At 45.6% G+C, this 23,700-nt stretch overlaps 1 protein-coding gene across 1 annotated transcript in view; it reads left to right on the forward strand.

The window, feature by feature from the left end:
* Nucleotides 1-23,700, forward strand: part of LOC144497798 (collagen alpha-1(XI) chain-like) — a 494,895-nt gene that overhangs the window by 58,145 nt on the left and 413,050 nt on the right. Inside the window, exon 4 of the mRNA XM_078219235.1 lies at nucleotides 5,184-5,346. Within this exon, the coding sequence (XP_078075361.1) occupies nucleotides 5,184-5,346 (163 nt within the window). The remainder of the gene's footprint in view (nucleotides 1-5,183; nucleotides 5,347-23,700) is intronic.

Genomic DNA, 23,700 nt, shown 5'->3' on the forward strand with positions numbered 1-23,700 from the left:
TGGGTGAGCATCTTGGGGATAGCGATCATAATTCTATCTCCTTCACGATAGCATTGGAAAGAGATAGGGTCAGGCAGGCTAGGAAAGTGTTTCTCTGGAGTAAAGGGAAATACAGTGTCATCAGGGAGGAAATTAGACGGGTAAATTGGAAGGAGGCATTCTTGGGGAAAAGTACCGAAGGAAAGTGGAGGATTTTCAAGGAATGTTTGTCTGGAGCTCTGCATGACAACGTTCCGATGAGACAGGGGGGTGTTGGTAGGGTACGGGAACCGTGGTGCACGAAGGTTGTGATGAACCTGGTGAATAAGAAAAGAGAGGCGTACAGAAGGTTCAGAGAGCTAGGAGGTGTTAAGGATTTAGAGGAGTATACGCGATGTAGGAAGGAGCTTAAGAAGGAAATTAGGAGAGCGAGAAGGGGTCATGAGAAGACCTTGGCGGGTAAGATTAAGGAGAATCCCAAGGCTTTCTACAAATATGTCAAGAGTAAAAGGATGAGATGTGAAGGCATAGGACCCTTAAAAGGTGAAGGGGGAAAAGTTTGTGCGGAACCGTTAGAAATGGCGGAGCTGCTTAATGAATACTTTACCTCGGTATTCACGGTGGAAAGGGATCTGGGTGGTTGTACTGCTGGATTGCGGAGGACAGAAAGGATCGAGCATGTGGACATAAAGAAAGAGGATGTGTTGGAACTATTGAATGGCATCAAGGTTGGTAAGTCGCCGGGACCGGATGGGATGTACCCCAGGTTACTGTGGGAGGCGAGGGAGGAGATTGCGGAGCCTTTGGCGATGATCTTTGCATCGTCGATGGAGACGGGAGAGGTTCCGGAGGATTGGAGGATTGCGGATGTGGTCCCTATATTCAAGAAAGGGAACAGGGACAGCCCGGGAAATTACCGACCGGTGAGTCTAACCTCAGTGGTTGGTAAGTTGATGGAGAGGATCCTGAGAGACAGGATTTATGATCATCTAGAGAAGTTTAGTATGATCAAAAGTAGTCAGCACGGCTTTGTCAGGGGCAGGTCGTGCCTTACGAGCCTGGTTGAGTTCTTTGAAAATGTGACCAAGCACATTGACGAAGGAAGAGCGGTGGATGTGGTCTATATGGACTTCAGCAAAGCGTTCGATAAGGTCCCCCATGCAAGACTTCTTGAGAAAGTGAGAGGGCATGGGATCCAAGGGGCTGTTGCCTTGTGGATCCAGAACTGGCTTGCCTGCAGAAGGCAGAGAGTGGCTGTGGAGGGGTCTTTCTCTGCATGGAGGTCAGTGACCAGTGGAGTGCCCCAGGGATCTGTTCTGGGACCCTTGCTGTTTGTCATTTTCATAAATGACCTGGATGAGGAAGTGGAGGGATGGGTTGGTAAGTTTGCTGACGACACCAAGGTAGGTGGTGTTGTGGATAGTTTGGAGGGATGTCAGAAGTTGCAGCGAGACATAGATAGAATGCAAGACTGGGCGGAGAAGTGGCAGATGGACTTCAACCCGGATAAGTGTGTGGTGATCCATTTTGGCAGATCCAATGGGATGGAGCAGCAGTATAAAATGAAGGGTACCATTCTTAGCAGTGTAGAGGATCAGAAGGACCTTGGGGTCCGGGTCCATAGGACTCTTAAATCGGCCTCGCAGGTGGAGGATGCGGTCAAGAAGGCGTATGGCGTACTAGCCTTCATTAATCGAGGGATTGAGTTTAGGAGTCGGGAGATAATGCTGCAGCTTTATAGGACCCTGGTTAGACCCCACTTGGAGTACTGCGCGCAGTTCTGGTCACCTCATTACAGGAAAGATGTTGAAGCCATTGAAAGGGTGCAGAGGAGATTTACAAGGATGTTGCCTGGATTGGGGGGCATGCCTTATGAGGATAGGTTGAGGGAGCTTGGTCTCTTCTCCCTGGAGAGACGAAGGATGAGAGGTGACCTGATAGAGGTTTACAAGATGTTGAGGGGTCTGGATAGGGTGGACTCTCGGAGGCTATTTCCAAGGGCTGAAATGGTTGCTACGAGAGGACACAGGTTTAAGGTGCTGGGGGGTAGGTACAGGGGGGATGTCAGGGGTAAGTTTTTCACTCAGAGGGTGGTGGGTGAGTGGAATCGGCTGACGTCGGTGGTGGTGGAGGCAAACTCGTTGGGGTCTTTTAAGAGACTTCTGGATGAGTACATGGGATTTAATGGGATTGAGGGCTATAGATAGGCCTAGAGGTGGGGATGTGATCGGCGCAACTTGTGGGCCGAAGGGCCTGTTTGTGCTGTGGCTTTCTATGTTCTATGTTCTATGTGAGCTTGACGTCCATGGTGGGGAAGTTGTTGGAGAGGATTCTTAGAGACAGGATGTATGTGCATTTAGAACGAAACAATCTCATTAGTGACAGACAGCATGGTTTTGTAAGAGGGAGGTCGTGCCTTACAAATTTGGTGGAGTTTGTTGAGGAAGTGACAAAAACGGTTGATGAAGGAAGGGCCGTGGATGTCGTCTATATGGATTTCAGTAAGGCATTTGACAAAGTCCCACATGGCAGGTTGGTTAAGAAGGTTAAGGCTCATGGGATACAAGGAGAAGTGGCTAGATGGGTGGAGAACTGGCTTGGCCATAGGAGACAGAGGGTAGTGGTCGAAGGGTCTTTTTCCGGCTGGAGGTCTGTGACCAGTGGTGTTCCGCAGGGCTCTGTACTGGGACCTCTGCTATTTGTGATAGAAATAAATGATTTGGAAGAAGGTGTAACTGGTGTAATCAGCAAGTTTGCGGATGACACAAAGATGGCTGGAATTGCGGATAGCGAAGAGCATTGTCGGGCAATACAGCAGGATATAGATAGGCTGGAAAATTGGGCGGAGAGGTGGCAGATGGAATTTAATCCGGATAAATGCGAAGTGATGCATTTTGGAAGAAATAATGTAGGGAGGAGTTATACAATAAATGGCAGAGTCATCAGGAGTATAGAAACACAGAGGGACCTAGATGTGCAAGTCCACAAATCCTTGAAGGTGGCAACACAGGTGGAGAAGGTGGTGAAGAAGGCATATGGTATAAGAACATAAGAACATAAGAAATAGGAGCAGGAGTAGGCCATCTAGCCCCTCGAGCCTGCCCCCCCATTCAATAAGATCATGGCTGATCTGATGTGGATCAGTACCACTTACCCGCCTGATCCCCATAACCCTTAATTCCCTTACCGATCAGGAATCCATCCATCCGCGCTTTAAACATATTCAGCGAGGTAGCCTCCACCACCTCAGTGGGCAGAGAATTCCAGAGATTCACCACCCTCTGGGAGAAGAAGTTCCTCCTCAACTCTGTCTTAAACCGACCCCCCTTTATTTTGAGGCTGTGTCCTCTAGTTTTAACTTCCTTACTAAGTGGAAAGAATCTCTCCGCCTCCACCCTATCCAGCCCCCTCATTATCTTATAAGTCTCCATAAGATCCCCCCTCATCCTTCTAAACTCCAACGAGTACAAACCCAATCTCCTCAGCCTCTCCTCATAATCCAAACCCCTCATCTCCGGTATCAACCTGGTGAACCTTCTCTGCACTCCCTCCAATGCCAATATATCCTTCCTCATATAAGGGGACCAATACTGCACACAGTATTCCAGCTGCGGCCTCACCAATGCCCTGTACAGGTGCATCAAGACATCCCTGCTTTTATATTCTATCCCCCTCGCGATATAGGCCAACATCCCATTTGCCTTCTTGATCACCTGTTGTACCTGCAGACTGGGCTTTTGCGTCTCATGCACAAGGACCCCCAGGTCCCTTTGCACGGTAGCATGTTTTAATTTGTTTCCATTGAGATAGTAATCCCATTTGTTATTATTTCCTCCAATTTGAGTTGTGTGTTTGAGCTGTGGCTGTGTATTTGAGCTGTGTGTTTGAACTGTGTATTTGAGCTGTGTGTTTGAGCTATGGCTGTGTATTTGAGCTATGTGTCTGAGCTGCGTATTTGAGCTGCGTATTTGAGCTGTGTGTTTGAGCTGTGTGTTTGAGCTGTGTATTTGAGCTGTGTGTTTGAGCTGTGTATTTGAGCTGTCACTGTGTATTTGAGCTGTGTATTTGAGCTGTGTGTTTGGGCTGTGTATTTGAGCTGTGTATTTGAGCTGTGTGTTTCAGCTGTGTGTTTGAGCTGTCACTGTGTATTTGAGCTGTGTATTTGAGCTGTGTATGAGAGCTGTGTGTTTGAGCTGTGTGTTTGAGCTGTGTATTTGAGCTGTGTGTTTGAGTTGTGGCTGTGTATTTGAGCTGTGTGTTTGAGCTGTGTGTTTGAGTTGTGGCTGTGTATTTGAGCTGTGTATTTGAGCTGTGTGTTTGAGCTGTGTATTTGAGTTGTATATTTGAGCTGTGTATTTGAGCTGTGTGTTTGAGCTGTGTGTTTGAGCTGTGTATTTGAGCTGTGTATTTGAGCTGTGTGTTTAAGCTGTGTGTTTGAGCTGTGTATTTGAGCTGTGCATTTGAGCTCTGTGTTTGAGCTGTGTATTTGAGCTGTGTATGTGAGCTGTGTATGTGAGCTGTGAATTTGAGCTGTGTATTTGAGCTCTGTGTTTGAGCTGTGTATTTGAGCTGTGTGTTTGAGTTGTGGCTGTGTATTTGAGCTGTGTGTTTGAGCTGTGTGTTTGAGCTGTGTATTTGAGCTGTGTATTTGAGCTGTGTGTTTGAGCTGTGTATTTGAGCTGTGTATTTGAGCTGTGGCTGTGTGTTTGAGCTCTGTGTTTGAGCTGTGTGTTTGAGCTGTGTATTTGAGCTGTGCATATGAGGTGTGTGTTTGAGCTGTGTATTTGAGCTGTGTGTTTGAGCTGTGTATTTGAGCTGTGTGTTTAAGCTGTGTGTTTGAGCTGTGTATTTGAGCTCTGTGTTTGAGCTGTGTATTTGAGCTGTGTATTTGAGCTGTGTGTTTGAGCTGTGTACTTGAGCTGTGTGTTTGTGCCTAGTATTTGAACTGTGTGTTTGAGCTGTGTATTTGAGCTGTGTGTTTGAGCTGTGTACTTGAGCTGTGTGTTTGTGCCTAGTATTTGAACTGTGTGTTTGAGCTGTGTATTTGAGCTGTGTGTTTGAGCTGTGTACTTGAGCTGTGTGTTTGTGCCTAGTATTTGAACTGTGTGTTTGAGCTGCACAGTGAGAGGTCAGGTTTGTACTGTGTTAACCCAGTGAATTGTTTATGAAGTGATGACCGAGTTTTTGGATGTTCTATTTTGCAGGTGGCATCGTGTCGCGATTAGTGTTCAGAAGAAGAATGTGACAATGATTGTCGACTGTAAAAAGAAAATATCCAAAGCGCTTCCCCGTAGTAACAATCCCGTGGTGGATACCAGCGGCATCGTGGTGTTTGGAACCAGAATCCTGGATGAGGAAGTTTATGAGGTAAGTGCTTTGAAAAATCATTGGCCTGTAAAACGTTATGTAATCACCCCAACTCATATCTGTAATAGCAATGAAAATGCCCCAAGTCACTTCACAGAATACAATATTTAACACCAAGCCAAATCAGGAGATATTTGGACATCGAGCGAGAGACTTGATTCCAGGCCCAGGCAGCTGAATGTTCAGTTGCCAATACCTGAGTGACTAAAATCAGGAATCCTTAAGAGGCTCCAACTGGAGGCTGCTTTATATTCGATACTTTGACCGGTGTTACTAACAAGACAAAATATGATAAGATGCCACAGTGTGTGTTTAGAACCAACTCAACACAGATTTATTTAAGATCTGTGGCCAGATTGAAATCCAATGTGGAAGAGAGATTAAAAACCCGCGAATGCGTCTGGTGGCATCACAGCTCAGCATGTGAGTAACCACATGGAACAGAGGGGTTAGAGAGTTTGGGGAATTGTCGAGCTGGGGGAGGTTACACGGGTGTGAAATGCTGAGTTTAGAGATCAATGTATTGATTTCAGATTGGTTTTGTTCAAGGCAAGCCTGTTCTGTGCTGTACTGTTCTATGTTCTATAAGCCTGTTCCACACACATTGCTGTCTCTCAGAAAGGAGCGAAAATAAATCTCACACTGAAACCCTCTCAGTTCTTTTGCCAACTTTCTTCTTTCTTTATCCATTCACTCGGGGATTTGAACATCATTGCCGAGGCTGGCATTCATTGCCCATCTCTAATTGCCCTTGTAACAGCAGTGGTGATCTGCTGCTCTCTGTAACCGCTCTGGAATTGGCCTGATGCGGCGAGACAAGCTGTGATCTTGTGATTCTGACTCAATTTTCACAATGCTTCCTGTCACAACTCTAAAGAACCGGCCCTTACAATTATTGGGATTGGCGCAATGTGCAGGAGTTCAGGGAAAAGGCTGGGGAATGGCACTAAGTCACGATGCTTGCCTGGGGAGCTGGGGCAGACACAATGGGCTCAATGGCCGCCTTCTGGACTGTAACAATTCTGTGATTCAAGCAAGAATTGACATCCCAATAAGTAACCTGCTGAAAGCTCTGTGGGGAACGCTCTTCTTGTCAGTGGTATGAGAGAATGGAAGCTGATTCTGAGATTGACATCTCTGGTTATAGTTGCAAAGTTGGTGTTTGTAAAATTCGAAACAAATTGTCAAATGCAAAGTGGTGAAAGTGTTGCGTGGTCCCGTTCTAAAACTTGTGTTTTTTCAGTGCTGAGAAAGTTAAAAAAATGCCGGTGGATATGCAGTATACAGACTGAAACATTTTGTATCAAAGGCCAAACAGCAGGGTTGCCTTGGTAACAGGCTTCACGTATTTGAATGTTTGAATTTTGCCCAATCAGTTTAAATTAGGCACTTAGATACCAAGTACCTATTAAATTTGAAATTGATGTTTTGGTAACTTGAGAACCAATCATATTGTGGGAAATATTGATATGTGATCAGGGGTATAAGAGACGGGGACAGTGGCACAAACTGGAAGAGCACCTGTCCCCTGTCACCTCCCACAGCTCTGAGAGAGAGAGACACGCGGCTCTCAAAGCTGCATTTATCTCTGGAAAGAAAGCCTCATCTCGATAGTGAAGACAGCAAAAGAAGAAAGAAGATTCCGGAAGGCAACAAACCTGATTGTAATTTAGAGGCTGACTAAAAATGTTAATAAGTGGGAATAGTATTTATCGAAACAGCATTCCATTAGAATAGGGATTTGTTTGGTGCGTTAATAGTTCAGTTACCCTACTCACTGTTAGTTATCCTGCTCACTATTAATTACCCTGCTCACTGTGAGTTACCCTACTCACTGTTAGTTATCCTGCTCACTATTAATTACCTTGCTCACTGTGAGTTACCCTACTCAATGTTAGTTATCCTGCTCACTATTAATTACCTTGCTCACTGTGAGTTAACCTACTCAATGTTAGTTATCCTGCTCACTATTAATTACCTTGCTCACTGTGAGTTAACCTACTCAATGTTAGTTATCCTGCTCACTATTAATTACCCTGCTCACTGTGAGTTACCCTACTCACTGTTAGTTATCCTGCTCACTATTAATTACCTTGCTCACTGTGAGTTAACCTACTCAATGTTAGTTATCCTGCTCACTATTAATTACCTTGCTCACTGTGAGTTAACCTACTCAATGTTAGTTATCCTGCTCACTATTAATTACCTTGCTCACTGTGAGTTAACCTACTCAATGTTAGTTATCCTGCTCACTATTAATTACCCTACTCACTGTGAGTTAACCTACTCACTGTTAGTTATCCTGCTCACTATTAATTACCCTGCTCACTGTGAGTTACCCTACTCAATGTTAGTTATCCTGCTCACTATTAATTACCCTGCTCACTGTGAGTTAACCTACTCAATGTTAGTTATCCTGCTCACTATTAATTACCTTGCTCACTGTGAGTTACCCTACTCAATGTTAGTTATCCTGCTCACTATTAATTACCCTGCTCACTGTGAGTTAACCTACTCAATGTTAGTTATCCTGCTCACTGTGAGTTATCCTACTCAATGTTAGTTATCCTGCTCACTATTAATTACCCTGCTCACTGTGAGTTACCCTACTCAATGTTAGTTATCCTGCTCACTATTAATTACCTTGCTCACTGTGAGTTAACCTACTCAATGTTAGTTATCCTGCTCACTATTAATTACCTTGCTCACTGTGAGTTAACCTACTCAATGTTAGTTATCCTGCTCACTATTAATTACCTTGCTCACTGTGAGTTAACCTACTCAATGTTAGTTATCCTGCTCACTATTAATTACCTTGCTCACTGTGAGTTAACCTACTCAATGTTAGTTATCCTGCTCACTATTAATTACCTTGCTCACTGTGAGTTAACCTACTCAATGTTAGTTATCCTGCTCACTATTAATTACCTTGCTCACTGTGAGTTAACCTACTCAATGTTAGTTATCCTGCTCACTATTAATTACCCTGCTCACTGTGAGTTACCCTACTCAATGTTAGTTATCCTGCTCACTATTAATTACCCTGCTCACTGTGAGTTACCCTACTCAATGTTAGTTATCCTGCTCACTATTAATTACCCTGCTCACTGTGAGTTAACCTACTCAATGTTAGTTATCCTGCTCACTATTAATTACCTTGCTCACTGTGAGTTAACCTACTCAATGTTAGTTATCCTGCTCACTATTAATTACCTTGCTCACTGTGAGTTAACCTACTCAATGTTAGTTATCCTGCTCACTATTAATTACCCTGCTCACTGTGAGTTACCCTACTCAATGTTAGTTATCCTGCTCACTATTAATTACCTTGCTCACTGTGAGTTAACCTACTCAATGTTAGTTATCCTGCTCACTATTAATTACCTTGCTCACTGTGAGTTAACCTACTCAATGTTAGTTATCCTGCTCACTATTAATTACCTTGCTCACTGTGAGTTAACCTACTCAATGTTAGTTATCCTGCTCACTATTAATTACCCTGCTCACTGTTAGCTATCCTGCTCACTGTGAGTTATCCTGCTCACTGTTAGTTACCCTGCTCACTGTTAGTTATCCTGCTCACTGTTAGATACACTGCTCACTGTTAGTTACCCTGCTCACTGTTAGTTATCTTGCTCACTGTTAGTTATCCTGCTCACTGTTAGTTACACTGCTCACTGTTAGTTATCTTGCTCACTGTTAGTTATCCTGCTCACTGTTAGTTACACTGCTCACTGTTAGTTATCTTGCTCACTGTTAGTTATCCTGCTCACTGTTAGTTACACTGCTCACTGTTAGTTACCCTGCTCACTGTTAGTTATCCTGCTCACTGTTAGTTACACTGCTCACTGTTAGTTATCCTGCTCACTGTTAGTTACCTGCTCACTGTGAGTTATCCTGCTCACTGTTAGTTACCCTGCTCACTGTTAGTTACCCTGCTCACTGTTAGTTAACCTGTTCCCTGTTAGTTATCCTGCTCACTGTTAGTTACCCTGCTCACTGTTAGTTATCCTGCTCACTGTTAGTTAGAGACATCCAGTGTTGATTTTACAGAGATTCTGGGAGTTATTTTGATTTAACCACAAACAGTTTCTGAAGAGCCGATCGTCCCACTTCACACTCACTCTTTAATAGATTTGGAGGTGAGGTACTGCTCTTTTAGTGTTAGTTTTCAGAAGGGGATCAACCTCCACTTCGTAACAATATCTGTCAACAGGAAAGGCTGTTTATTCAGTGCTCCTTCTGATTTGCACACTCCTATACCAATTCTTCATCAATGGTCCTGTCACAATGGGTGAGGAATTGAAATTCTGCCAGTCCTTGAGGCGCACTCCCGTCCAATCAGGGTGAGGGGTTCGGAGTTCCCAGATTCAAAGACTATTTCCTCGGGTGGATGGAGCTATTACAAGGGGGCATAACTATTGGGTTCATGTTGGGAGATATAGGAAGGATATCAGAGATAGGTTCTTTACACAGAGAGTGGTTAGGGTGTGGAATAGAACATAGAACATAGAACATTACAGCGCAGAACAGGCCCTTCGGCCCACGATGTTGCACCGACCAGTTAAAAAAAAAAACTGTGACCCTCCAACCTAAACCAATTTCTTTTCGTCCATGAACCTATCTACGGATCTCTTAAACGCCCCCAAACTAGGCGCATTTACTACTGATGCTGGCAGGGCATTCCAATCCCTCACCACCCTCTGGGTAAAGAACCTACCCCTGACATCGGTTCTATAACTACCCCCCCTCAATTTAAAGCCATGCCCCCTCGTGCTGGATTTCTCCATCAGAGGAAAAAGGCTATCACTATCCACCCTATCTAAACCTCTAATCATCTTATATGTTTCAATAAGATCCCCTCTTAGCCGCCGCCTTTCCAGCGAAAACAATCCCAAATCCCTCAGCCTCTCCTCATAGGATCTCCCCTCCATACCAGGCAACATCCTGGTAAACCTCCTCTGCACCCTCTCCAAAGCCTCCACATCCTTCCTGTAATGTGGGGACCAGAACTGCACACAGTACTCCAAGTGCGGCCGCACCAGAGTTGTGTACAGTTGCAACATAACGCTACGACTCCTAAATTCAATCCCCCTACCAATAAACGCCAAGACACCATATGCCTTCTTAACAACCTTATCTACTTGATTCCCAACTTTCAGGGATCTATGCACACATACACCTAGATCCCTCTGCTCCTCCACACTATTCAAAGTCCTCCCGTTAGCCCTATACTCAACACATCTGTTATTCCTACCAAAGTGAATTACCTCACACTTCTCCGCATTAAACTCCATCCGCCACCTCTCGGCCCAACTTTGCAACCTGTCTAAGTCTTCCTGCAAACTACGACACCCTTCCTCACTGTCTACCACACCACCGACTTTGGTGTCATCAGCAAATTTGCTAATCCACCCAACTATACCCTCATCCAGATCATTAATAAATATTACAAACAGCAGTGGCCCCAAAACAGATCCCTGAGGTACACCACTTGTAACCGCACTCCATGATGAATATTTACTATCAACCACCACCCTCTGTTTCCTATCCGCTAGCCAATTCCTGATCCAATTTCCTAGATCACCCCCAATCCCATACATCTGCATTTTCTGCAGAAGCCTACCATGGTGAACCTTATCAAACGCCTTACTAAAATCCATATATACCACGTCCACTGCCTTGCCCCCATCCACCTCCTTGGTCACTTTCTCAAAAAACTCAATAAGGTTAGTAAGGCACGACCTACCTGCCACAAAACCATGCTGACTATCACCTATCAATTCATTACTCTCCAAATAACTATAAATCCTATCCCTTATAATTTTTTCCAACATCTTGCCGACAACAGAAGTGAGACTCACCGGTCTATAATTCCCGGGGAAGTCTCTGTTCCCCTTCTTAAACAATGGGACAACATTCGCTAACCTCCAATCTTCTGGTACTATACCAGAGGCCAACGACGACCTGAAGATCAGAGCCAGAGGCTCTGCAATCACTTCTCTTGCCTCCCAGAGAATCCTTGGATAAATCCCATCCGGACCAGGGGATTTATCTATTTTCAGACCCTCCAGAATATCCTGCACATCCTCCTTATCAACTGTAATACTGTCTATTCTACTCCCTTGCAACCCAGTGTCCTCCTCAGCTATATTCATGTCCCCTTGCGTGAACACCGAAGAGAAATATTGGTTCAATGCTTCACCAATCTCCTCCGGTTCCACACATAACTTCCCTCTGCCATCTATAACTGGCCCTAAACTTGCCCTAACCAACCTTCTGTTCTTGACATACCTATAGAACGCCTTAGGATTCTCTTTAACCCTATCCGCCAAAGTCTTCTCATGTCCCCTTTTAGCCCTTCTAAGCTCGCTCTTCAACTCCCTCTTAGCCAATCTAAAGCTTTCTAGTGCACTACCCGAGTGCTCACGTCTCATCCGAACATAAGCCTCCTTTTTCTTTTTAACCAACAAAGAAACTTTTTTGGTGCACCACGGTTCCCTAGCCCTACCAATTCCTCCTTGCCTGACAGGGACATACCTATCACAGACTCGCAGTAGCTGCTCCTTGAAAAAACTCCACATGTCGGACGTTCCCAGTCCCTGTAATCTCCTAGTCCAACCTATGTTTCCTAATTCTCTCCTAATAGCCTCATAATTACCCTTCCCCCAGCTAAAACCACTGGCCCGAGGTTCATGCCTATCCCTTTCCATCACTAAGGTGAACGTAACCGAATTGTGGTCACTATCACCAAAATGCACACCAACTTCCAAGTCTAGCACCTGGTCTGGCTCATTTCCCAGCACCAGATCCAATATAGCCTCACCTCTAGTTGGCCTGTCTACATACTGAGTCAAAAAACCTTCCTGCACGCTTTGAACAAAAACTGACCCCTCTAACGAGCTAGAGCTATAACAATTCCAGTCAATATTAGTCAAGTTAAAATCCCCCATAACAATTGCCCTATTACTTTCACTCCTAAGCAGGATTGACTCCGCAATCCTTTCCTCAACCTCTCTAGAACTTTTAGGAGGTCTATAAAAGACTCCCAACAGGGTGACCTCTCCTCTCCTATTTCTAATCTCCGCCCATACTACCTCAACAGATAAGTCCTCATCAAACCTCCTCTCTGACACTGTGATACAATCTCTGACCAATAATGCTACCCCTCCCCCTCTTCTACCTCCTTCCCTACTTCGACTAAAACATTTGAACCCCGGGACCTGCAGCATCCATTCCTGCCCCTGCTCTATCCATGTCTCTGAAATAGCCACAACATCGAAGTCCCAGGTACTGATCCACGCTGCAAGTTCACCCACTTTATTGCGAATACTCCTGGCATTGAAGTATACACATTTCAAACCCTGCTCCACCCCACCTCTGCAATGCCGTGCATTGCAGTCCCCATCCATGCATCCCTCACTTTCAGCCCCACTACTCAGGATCCCTCCCCCCCCCCGAATCAGTTTAAACCTCCCTGCATGGCCTTAGCAAATGGACTGCCTGCAGTGATAGTGGAGTCAGACACTTTAGGAACATTTAAGCGGTTATTGGATAGGCACATGGAGCACACCAGGATGATAGGGAGTGGGATAGCTTGATCTTGGTTTCAGATAAAGCTCGGCACATCGTGGGCCGAAGGGCCTGTTCTGTGCTGTACTGTTCTATGTTCTATGTTATTCCAAGTTGAGATTAATGAATCAGAATTTCTTTCGTATCTCAGCTGTTTACGGAGCGGAGTCACATGTTGTCGTTTCTGTATTCTGAGTGTTTCCTACAAATTACCTTCAGAATTATACTCCAGTATCTCATTGTTCCACAGGAGCAGGCTGAGGGTAAGAGAGTTTGTTTCTGCATTTTATTTATCTAGTTTTCAGTGAATTTTGTGTTAAAAATCGGAGGTTTTTTTCAAAACAGGAAATAGGCCCAGCAGCAGCCTGGGAAGGTTTTGGAGGGTTTAAAAGTAGGCCGCACCTTTGAGCGGGCAGCGTCGTTAGCGGGCAGCAGAGTGAGCAGGGGACAGAGTGAGAGCTGAAGGGCTTTGGCTCAAAACAGGCTTGACAGAGTGAGAGCTGAAGGGCTTTGGCTCAAAACAGGCTTGACAGAGTGAGAGCTGAAGGGCTTTGGCTCAAAACAGGCTTCGGCGAGAATAGGCAGAGGCGAGAGGAGGTTATTTTTTCTTTTTTTTTCTTTTTCAGAAAGTTTATTCCTGTATTTCCCCAGAGCAAAAAAAAATATGCCAGGCAAGACGTTGGAATGCTCCTCTTGCAGGATGTGGGAGATCAGGGAGACCTCCGGTATCCCTGACGACAGCACCTGCAAAAGATGCATTCAGCTGCAGCTGCTAGCAAAGTGTGTTAGGGAACTGGAGAAGGAGCTTGATGACCTCCATCTAATTCGGGAGAATGAAAAATATATAGACAGTAGCTTTAGGGAGATAGTTACACCTAAGCAGCAGAGCACAGGAAATTGGGTTACTGTAAGGAGAGGAAATGGCAGTGTGAAAGGACAGGCAGAGCAGGGTTCCCCTGTGGCCATACCCCTCCACAACAGGTATACTGAATTGGATACTGTTGTGGGAGATGCTTTACCTGGGACAAGCTGCGACAGCCGGAACTCTGATACTGAGTCTGGTTCTACAGCGCAAAAGGGTGGGATGAAGAAGAGGAGAGCAGTAGTGATAGGGGACTCAATGGTCAGAGGTACAGACCGGAGGTTCTGTGGTCGGGACAGAGACTCCCGCATGGTTTGTTGCCTCCCAGGTGCAAAGGTCAGCGATGTCTCTGATCGCGTGCACAGCGTTCTAAAGTGGAAAGGTGATCAGCCAGATGTCGTGGTACACGTCGGTACCAATGACGTGGGAAGGAAGAGTGAGGAGGTCCTAAAGAGTGAGTACAAAGAGCTTGGAAGGAAGTTAAAAAGCAGGACCCCGAGGGTAGTAATCTCAGGATTGCTACCTGAGCCACATGCCAGTGAGGGCAGGAGTAGGATGCTTGGGCGGATGAACACGTGGCTGAGGAACTGGTGCAGGGGGCAGGGTTTCCAATTCTTGTATCATTGGGACCTCTTTTGGGGCAGGTGGGACCTGTACAAGAGAGACGGGTTACACCTAAACTACAAGGGGACCAATATACTTGCAGGGAGATTTGCTAGTGTTATTGGGGAGCGTTTAAACTAGATTTGCAGGGGGGTGGGAACCAGAGTGCCAGAGCAGATAGTGGAGCAGGGGTAAAAAGACAGGTTAGTTCAAGCAAAATCACAAATGGAAGGGTAGAGTGTGGTGGAAATAATCTTTTGAGGTGTGTCTATTTCAATGCCAGGAGTATTGTGGGGAAGGCAGATGAGCTGAAGGCGTGGATAGACACGTGGAAATATGACATTATAGCCATTAGTGAAAATTGGCTACAGGAGGGGCAGGACTGGCAGCTCAATGTTCCAGGGTTCCAATGTTTCAGGCGGGATAGAGGCAGAGGGATAAAAGGTGGGGGGGTGGCATTGTTGGTCAGGGAAAATGTTACAGCGGTACTCAGGCAGGATAGATTAGGGAGCTTGTCTACAGAGGCCCTATGGGTGGAGCTGAGAAACAGGAAAGGTATGACCACATTAATGGGCTTGTATTATAGACCACCCAATAGTCAGTGAGAATTGGAGGAGCAAATCAGCGGAGAGATAGCTGACAACCGCAAGAAACACAAAGTTGTGATAGTAGGGGATTTTAATTTTCCACATATAGATTGGGACTCGCATACTGTTAAAGGTTTAGACGGGGTAGAGTTTGTAAAATGTGTTCAGGAGAATTTTCTACATCAGTTTATAGAGGTGCCAACTAGAGAGGATGCGATATTGGATCTCCTATTGGGCAATGAGTTAGGGCAGGTGATGGATGTGAGTGTGAGGGAACACATTGGATCCAGTGATCATAATGCCATTAGTTTCAACCTGATCGTGGATAAGGATAGAACTGTTCCTCGGGTTGAAGTTCTGAACTGGAAAAAGGCCAAATTTGATGAAATGAGAAGGGATCTGGGAAGTGTGGATTGGCACAGGCTGTTCTCTGGTAAGGATGTAAATGGAAAGTGGGAGGCCTTCAAAGGAGAAATTTTGAGAGTGCAGAGTTTGTATGTTCCTGTCAGGATTAGAGGCAAAGTAAATAGGAATAAGGAAATAGCACAGACAAGAAGGGCCAAAAGGCCTGTTTCCGAGCTGTAATTTTCTATGGTTCTATGGTTCTAAGGAACCTTGGTTCTCGAGGGAGATTGTAACACTGATTAAGAGGAAGAGAGAGTTGTATGAAATGTACAGGCAGCAAGGAACACATCAGATGCTCGAGGAGTATAAAACGTGCAAGAAGCTACTTAAGAGGGAAATCAGGAGGGCTAAAAGAAGACATGAGGTTGCTTTGGCAGACAAAGTGAAGGAAAATCCAAAGAGCTTCTATAGGTATGTTAGGAGCAAAAGGATAGTGAGGGATAAAATTGGTCCTCTTGAAGACCAGAGTGGTAGACTGTGTATGGAACCAAAAGAGATGGGGGAGATACTAAATGGTTTTTTTGCATCCGTATTTACTGAGGAAATGGGCATGGAGTCTACGGAAATAGGGCAAACTGGTAGGGAGGCCATGGAACCTTTACAGATTAAAGGGGAGGAGGTGCTTGCTGTCTTGAGGCAAATCAGAGTGGATAAATCCCCAGGACCGGACAGGGTATTCCCACAGACCTTGAGGGAAGCTAGTGTTGAACTTGCAGGGGCCCTGGCAGACATATTTAAAATGTCAGTATTCACGGGGGTGGTGCCGGATGATTGGAGGGTGGCTCATGTTGTTCCGTTGTTGAAAAAAGGTTCCAAAAGAAATCCGGGAAATTATCGGCCAGTAAGTTTGACGTCGGTGGTGGGCAAGTTATTGGAAGGTGTGATAAGGGATAGGATCTACAAATATTTGGATAGACAGGGACTTATTAGGGAGAGTCAACATGGCTTTGTGCGTGGTAGGTCATGTTTGACCAATCTATTAGAGTTTTTCGAGGAGGTTACCAGGAAAGTGGATGAAGGGAAGGCGGTGGATGTTGTCTACCTGGATTTCAGCAAGGCCTTTGACAAGGTCCCTCATGGGAGGTTAGTTAGGAAGGTTCAGTCGCTAGGTATACATGGGGAGGTAGTAAATTGGATAAGACACTGGCTGAATGGAAGAAGCCAGAGAGTGGTTGTGGAGGATTGCTTCTCTGAGTGGAGGCCTGTGACTAGTGGTGTGCCGCAGGGATCGGTGTTGGGTCCATTGTTGTTTGTCATCTATATCAATGATCTGGATGATAATGTGGTGAATTGGATCAGCAAGTTTGCTGATGATACAAAGATTGGAGGTGTAGTGGACAGTGAGGAAGGTTTTCAAAGCTTGCAGAGGAATTTGGACCAACTCGAAAAATGGGCTGAAAAATGGCAAATGGAATTTAACGCAGACAAGTGTGAGATACTGCACATTGGAAGGACAAACCAAAGTAGAACGTACAGGGTAAATGGTAGGAGTCTGAAGAGTGCAGTTGAACAGAGGGATCTGGGAATACAGGTACAGAATTCCCTAAAAGTGACGTCACAGGTGGATAGAGTCGTAAAGAGTGCCTTTGGTACATTGGCCTTTATAAATCGGAGTATCGAGTATAAAAGTTGGAGTGTTATGGTAAGGTTATATAAGGCATTGGTGAGGCCGAATTTGGAGTATTGTGTACAGTTTTGGTCACCTAGTTACAGGAAGGATGTAAATAAGATTGAAAGAGTGCAGAGAAGGTTCACAAGGATGTTGCTGGGACTTGAGAAGCTGAGTTACAGAGAGAGATTGAATAGGTTGGGACTTTATTCCCTGGAGCGTAGAAGATTGAGGGGAGATTTGATAGAGGTGTATAAGATTTTGATGGGTATAGATAGAGTGAATGCAAGCAGGCTTTTTCCACTGAGGCTAGGGGAGAAAAAAACCAGAGGGCATGGGTTAAGGATGAAAGGAGAAAAGTTTAAAGGGAATATTAGGGGGGGCTTCTTCACGCAGAGAGTGGTGGGAGTGTGGAATGAGCTGCCAGATGAAGTGGTAAATGCGGGGTCACTTTTAACATTTAAGAAAAACTTGGACGGGTTCATGGATGAGAGGGGTGTGGAGGGATATGGTCCAAGTGCAGGTCAGTGGGACTAGGCAAAAAATGGTTCAGCACAGACAAGAAGGGCCAAAAGGCCTGTTTCTGAGCTGTAATTTTCTATGGTTCTATGGTTCTATAACTGGGAAATCTTCAAGTCAGGATGGCAACTGTACAGAAAGAATGGGTTACACCTTAACTGGAAGGGAGCAAATATAGTGGCTGGGAGTTTTGCTGGAGTGTTTCGGCAGGATTTAAACTAGTGTGGCAGGGGGGTGGGGAACAAAACAGTAGGTCAGTAAATACTGAGGCTGGGGTTGAGCTGGGGGCCAGGGCAAGGCTAGCTAAGAAGAGGAGCACTCTGGAGGAGGATGACCTGAGTGGGCCTGGAGGTCTGGAGTGCATCTGCTTCAATGCGAGGAGCGTAACGGGTAAAACAGACGAACTTAGGGCCTTAATGCTTACGCAGAATTTGGATGTGGTTGTGGTGACGGAGACTTGGTTAAAAGAAGGACAGGACTGGCAGCTGAATATTCCAGGGTATAAGTGTTTTAGGCGAGACAGAGGAGGGGCTAAAAAAGGTGGGGGAGTAGCGATATTAGTTAGGGAGCATATTACCGCGGTGCAGAGGGTAGACAACTTAGAGGGGTCATGTACTGAGTCACTGTGGGTGGAACTCGGAAACAGGAAGGGTGCAGTCACTATGCTGGGGGTGTACTACAGACCACCCAACAGCCCACGGGAAGTGGAGGAAAGGGTATGTCGGGAGATTCTGGATAGGTGCAGAAAAAATAGGGTTGTTGTAGTGGGGGACTTTAATTTCCCTGGCACAGACTGGAAAGTGCTTAGAGCTGGGGTTCCAGACAGGGAGGAATTTTATAAAATGCATACTGGAAGCTTCTTTGGAACAGTATGTAGATAGCCCGACTAGAGAGAGGGGCTTTTCTGGACCTAGTTCTGGGAAATGAGCCCGGTCAGGTCGTCAAAGTTTCGGTAGGGGAACATGTTTGCTGTTTGTCATTTTCATAAATGACCTGGATGAGGTCATTGACCTGGATGAGGAAGTGGAGGGATGGGTTGGTAAGTTTGCCGATGACACGAAGGTTGGTGGGGTTGTGGATAGTCTGGAGGGATGTCAGAAGTTACAGAGGGACATAGATAGGATGCAAGACTGGGCGGAGAAGTGGCAGATGGACTTCATAGAACATAGAACATAGAACAGTACAGCACAGAACAGGCCCTTCGGCCCACGATGTTGTGCCGACCTTCATCTGAAACCAAGATCAAGCTATCCCACTCCCGACCATCCTGGTGTGCTCCATGTGCCTATCCAATAACCGCTTAAATGTTCCTAAAGTGTCTGACTCCACTATCACTGCAGGCAGTCCATTCCACACCCCAACCACTCTCTGCGTGAAGAACCTACCTCTGATATCCTTCCTATATCTCCCACCATGAACCCTATAGTTATGCCCCCTTGTAATAGCTCCATCCACCCGAGGAAATAGTCTTTGAACGTTCACTCGATCTATCCCCTTCATCATTTTATAAACCTCTATTAAGTCTCCCCTCAATCTCCTCCGCTCCAGAGAGAACAGCCCCAGCTCCCTCAACCTTTCCTCATAAGACCGACACTCCAAACCAGGCAGCATCCTGGTAAATCTCCTCTGCACTCTCTCCAGCGCTTCCACATCCTTCTTATAGTGAGGTGACCAGAACTGCACGCAATATTCCAAGTGCGGTCTCACCAAGGTCCTGTACAGTTGCACCATAACCCCACGGCTCTTAAACTCCAACCCCCTGTTAATAAAAGCTAACACACTATATGCCTTCTTCACAGCTCTATCCACTTGAGTGGCAACCTTTAGAGATCTGTGGATATGGACCCCAAGATCTCTCTGTTCCTCCACAGTCTTCAGAACCCTACCTTTGACCCTGTAATCCACATTTAAATTTGTCCTACCAAAATGAATCACCTCACATTTAACAGGGTTAAACTCCATTTGCCATTTTTCAGCCCAGCTTTGCATCCTATCTATGTCTCTTTGCAGCCTACAACACCCCTCCACCTCATCCACTACTCCACCAATCTTGGTGTCATCAGCAAATTTACTGATCCACCCTTCAGCCCCCTCCTCTAAGTCATTAATAAAAATCACAAAGAGCAGATGACCAAGCACCGATCCCTGCGGCACTCCGCTAGCAACCTGCCTCCAGTCCGAAAATTTTCCATCCACCACCACCCTCTGTCTTCGATCAGATAGCCAGTTACCTATCCAATCGGCCAACTTTCCCTCTATCCCACACCTCCTTACTTTCATCATAAGCCGACCATGGGGGAACCTTATCAAACGCCTTACTAAAATCCATGTATATGACATCAACCGCCCTACCTTCATCAACACACCTAGAGGAGGTTTACCAGGATGTTGCCTGGTATGGAGGGGAGATCCTATGAGGAGAGGCTGAGGGATTTGGGATTGTTTTCGCTGGAAAGGCGGCGGCTAAGAGGGGATCTTATTGAAACATATAAGATGATTAGAGGTTTAGATAGGGTGGATAGTGATAGCCTTTTTCCTCTGATGGAGAAATCCAGCACGAGGGGGCATGGCTTTAAATTGAGGGGGGGTAGTTATAGAACCGATGTCAGGGGTAGGTTCTTTACCCAGAGGGTGGTGAGGGATTGGAATGCCCTGCCAGCATCAGTAGTAAATGTGCCTAGTTTGGGGGCGTTTAAGAGATCCGTAGATAGGTTCATGGACGAAAAGAAATTGGTTTAGGTTGGAGGGTCACAGTTTTTTTTTTAACTGGTCGGTGCAACATCGTGGGCCGAAGGGCCTGTTCTGCGCTGTAATGTTCTATGTTCTATGTTCTATGTAGTTACCTCCTCAAAAAATTCTATCAAATTTGTGAGGCACGATTTGCCCTTCACAAATCCGTGCTGACTATCCTGGATTAATCCGCATCTTTCTAAATGGTCGTAAATCCCATCCCTAAGGACCTTTTCCATCAATTTACCAACCACCGAAGTCAGACTAACCGGTCTATAATTACCAGGGTCATTTCTATTCCCTTTCTTAAACAGAGGAACAACATTTGCCACTCTCCAGTCCTCCGGCACCATCCCCGTGGACAGCGAGGACCCAAAGATCAAAGCCAAAGGCTCTGCAATCTCATCCCTCGCCTCCCAAAGAATCCTAGGATACATTTCATCAGGCCCAGGGGACTTATCGACCTTCAGTTTATTCAAAACTGCCAATACATCCTCCCTCCGAACATCTATTTCCTCCAGCCTATTAGCCTGTAACACCTTCTCTTCCTGAAAACCATGGCCCCTCTCCTTGGTGAACACTGAAGAAAAGTATTCATTCATCACCTCGCCTATCTCTACTGATTCCATACACAAGTTCCCACCACTGTCCTTGACCGGCCCTAACCTCACCCTGGTCATTCTTTTATTCCTCACATAAGAGTAAAAAGCCTTGGGGTTGGGAACAGCTTGTGATGGAGCCCACGAGGGAACAGGCTATTCTGGACTTAGTGTTATGTAATGAGCCAGACGTGATAAAAGATCTTAAAGTAAGGGAACACTTAGGAAGCAGTGATCATAATATGGTAGAATTCAGTCTGCAATTTGAAAGAAGGAAGGCAGAATCAGATGTGAAGGTTCTACAGTTAAATAAAGGTAATTACAGGCGCATGAGGGAGGAACTGACAAAAATCGACTGGAAGCAGAGCCTAATGGGAAAGACAGTAGAACAGCAATGGCAGGAGTTTCTGGGAGTAATTGAGGACACAGTGCAGAGGTTCATCCCAAACAAAAGAAAGGTTATCAGAGGGGGGATTAGGCAGCCATGGCTGACAAAGGAAGTCAGGGAATGCATCAAGGCAAAAGAGAGAGCCTATAATGTGGCAAAGAGTAGTGGGAAGTCAGAAGATTGGGAAGGCTATAAAAACAAACAGAGGATAACAAAGAGAGAAATAAGGAAGGAGAGGATCAAATATGAAGGTAGGCTAGCCAGTAACATTAGGAATGATAGTAAAAGTTTCTTTAAATACATTAAAAACAAACGGGAGGCAAAAGTAGACATTGGGCCGCTCCAAAATGACGCTGGTAATCTAGTGATGGGAGACAAGGAAATAGCTGAGGAACTTAATAAGTACTTTGCGTCAGTCTTCACAGTAGAAGACATGAGTAATATCCCAACAATTCAGGAAAGTCAGGGGGCAGAGTTGAATATGGTTGCCATCACAAAGGAGAAAGTGCTAGAGAAACTAAAAGGTCTGAAAATTGATAAATCTCCGGGCCCAGATGGGCTACATCCTAGAGTTCTAAAGGAGATAGCTGAAGAAATAGTGGAGGCGTTAGTTATGATCTTTCAAAAGTCACTGGAGTCAGGGAAAGTCCCAGAGGATTGGAAAATCGCTGTTGTAACCCCACTGTTCAAGAAGGGAACAAGAAAAAAGATGGAAAATTATAGGCCAATTAGCCTAACCTCAGTTGTTGGCAAAATTCTAGAATCCATCGTTAAGGATGAGATTTCTAAATTCTTGGAAGTGCAGGGTCGGATTAAGACAAGTCAGCATGGATTTAGTAAGGGGAGGTCGTGCCTGACAAACCTGTTAGAGTTCTTTGAAGAGATAACAAATAGGTTAGACCAAGGAGAGCCAATGGATGTTATCTATCTTGACTTCCAAAAGGCCTTTGACAAGGTGCCTCACGGGAGACTGCTGAGTAAAATAAGGGCCCATGGTATTCGAGGCAAGGTACTAACATGGATTGACGATTGGCTGTCAGACAGAAGGCAGAGAGTTGGGATAAAAGGTTCTTTCTCAGAATGGCAACCGGTGACAAGTGGTGTCCCGCAGGGTTCAGTGTTGGGGCCACAGCTGTTCTCTTTATATATTAACGATCTAGATGACGGGACTGGGAGCATTCTGGCCAAGTTTGCCGATGATACAAAGATAGGTGGAGGGGCAGGTAGTATTGAGGAGGTGGGGAGGCTGCAGAAAGATTTAGACAGTTTAGGAGAGTGGTCCAAGAAGTGGCTGATGAAATTCAACGTGGGCAAGTGCGAGGTCGTACACTTTGGAAAAAAGAATAGAGGCATGGACTATTTTCTAAACGGTGACAAAATTCATAATGCTAAAGTGCAAAGGGACTTGGGAGTCCTAGTCCAGGATTCTCTAAAGGTAAACTTGCAGGTTGAGTCCGTAATTAAGAAAGCAAATGTAATGTTGTCATTTATCTCAAGAGGCTTGGAATACAAAAGCAGGGATGTACTTCTGAGGCTTTATAAAGCACTGGTTAGGCCCCATTTGGAGTACTGTGAGCAATTTTGGGCCCCACACCTCAGGAAGGACATACTGGCACTGGAGCGGGTCCAGCGGAGATTCACACGGATGATCCCAGGAATGGTAGGCCTGACATACGATGAACGTCTGAGGATCGTGGGATTATATTCATTGGAGTTTAGGAGGTTGAGGGGAGATCTGATAGAAACTTACAAGATAATGAACGGCTTAGATAGGATGGACGTAGGGAAGTTGTTTCCATTAACAGGGGAGACTAGGACGCGGGGGCACAGCCTTAGAATAAAAGGGAGTCACTTTAGAACAGAGATGAGGAGAAATTTCTTCAGCCAGAGAGTGGTGGGTCTGTGGAATTCATTGCCACAGAGGGCTGTGGAGGCCGAGACGTTGAGCGTCTTCAAGACAGAAATTGATAAATTCTTGATTTCTCGAGGAATTAAGGGCTATGGGGAGAGAGCGGGTAAATGGAGTTGAAATCAACCATGATTGAATGGTGGAGTGGACTCGATGGGCCGAATGGCCTTACTTCCGCTCCTATGTCTTATGGTCTTATGGTCTTATGGGTTTTCCTTGATCCGACCCGCCAAGGACTTCTCATGTCCCCTCCTAGCTCTCCTCAGCCCCTTTTTCAGCTCATTCCTTGCTAACTTGTAACCCTCAATCGAGCCATCTGAACCTTGTTTCCTCATCCCTACATAAGCTTCCCTCTTCCTTTTCACAAGACATTCCACCTCTTTTGTGAACCACGGTTCCCTCACTCGGCCATTTCCTCCCTGCCTGACAGGGACATACCTATCAAGGACACCCAGTATTTGTTCCTTGAAAAAGTTCCACTTTTCAACAGTGCCTTTCCCTGACAGTTTCTGCTCCCATCTTATGCCCCCAGATTCTTGCCTAATCGCACCATAATTACCTCTCCCCCAAT

The sequence above is a fragment of the Mustelus asterias genome, chromosome 8 (genome assembly GCF_964213995.1).
Source record: "Mustelus asterias chromosome 8, sMusAst1.hap1.1, whole genome shotgun sequence".
Lineage (NCBI taxonomy): Eukaryota > Metazoa > Chordata > Chondrichthyes > Carcharhiniformes > Triakidae > Mustelus > Mustelus asterias.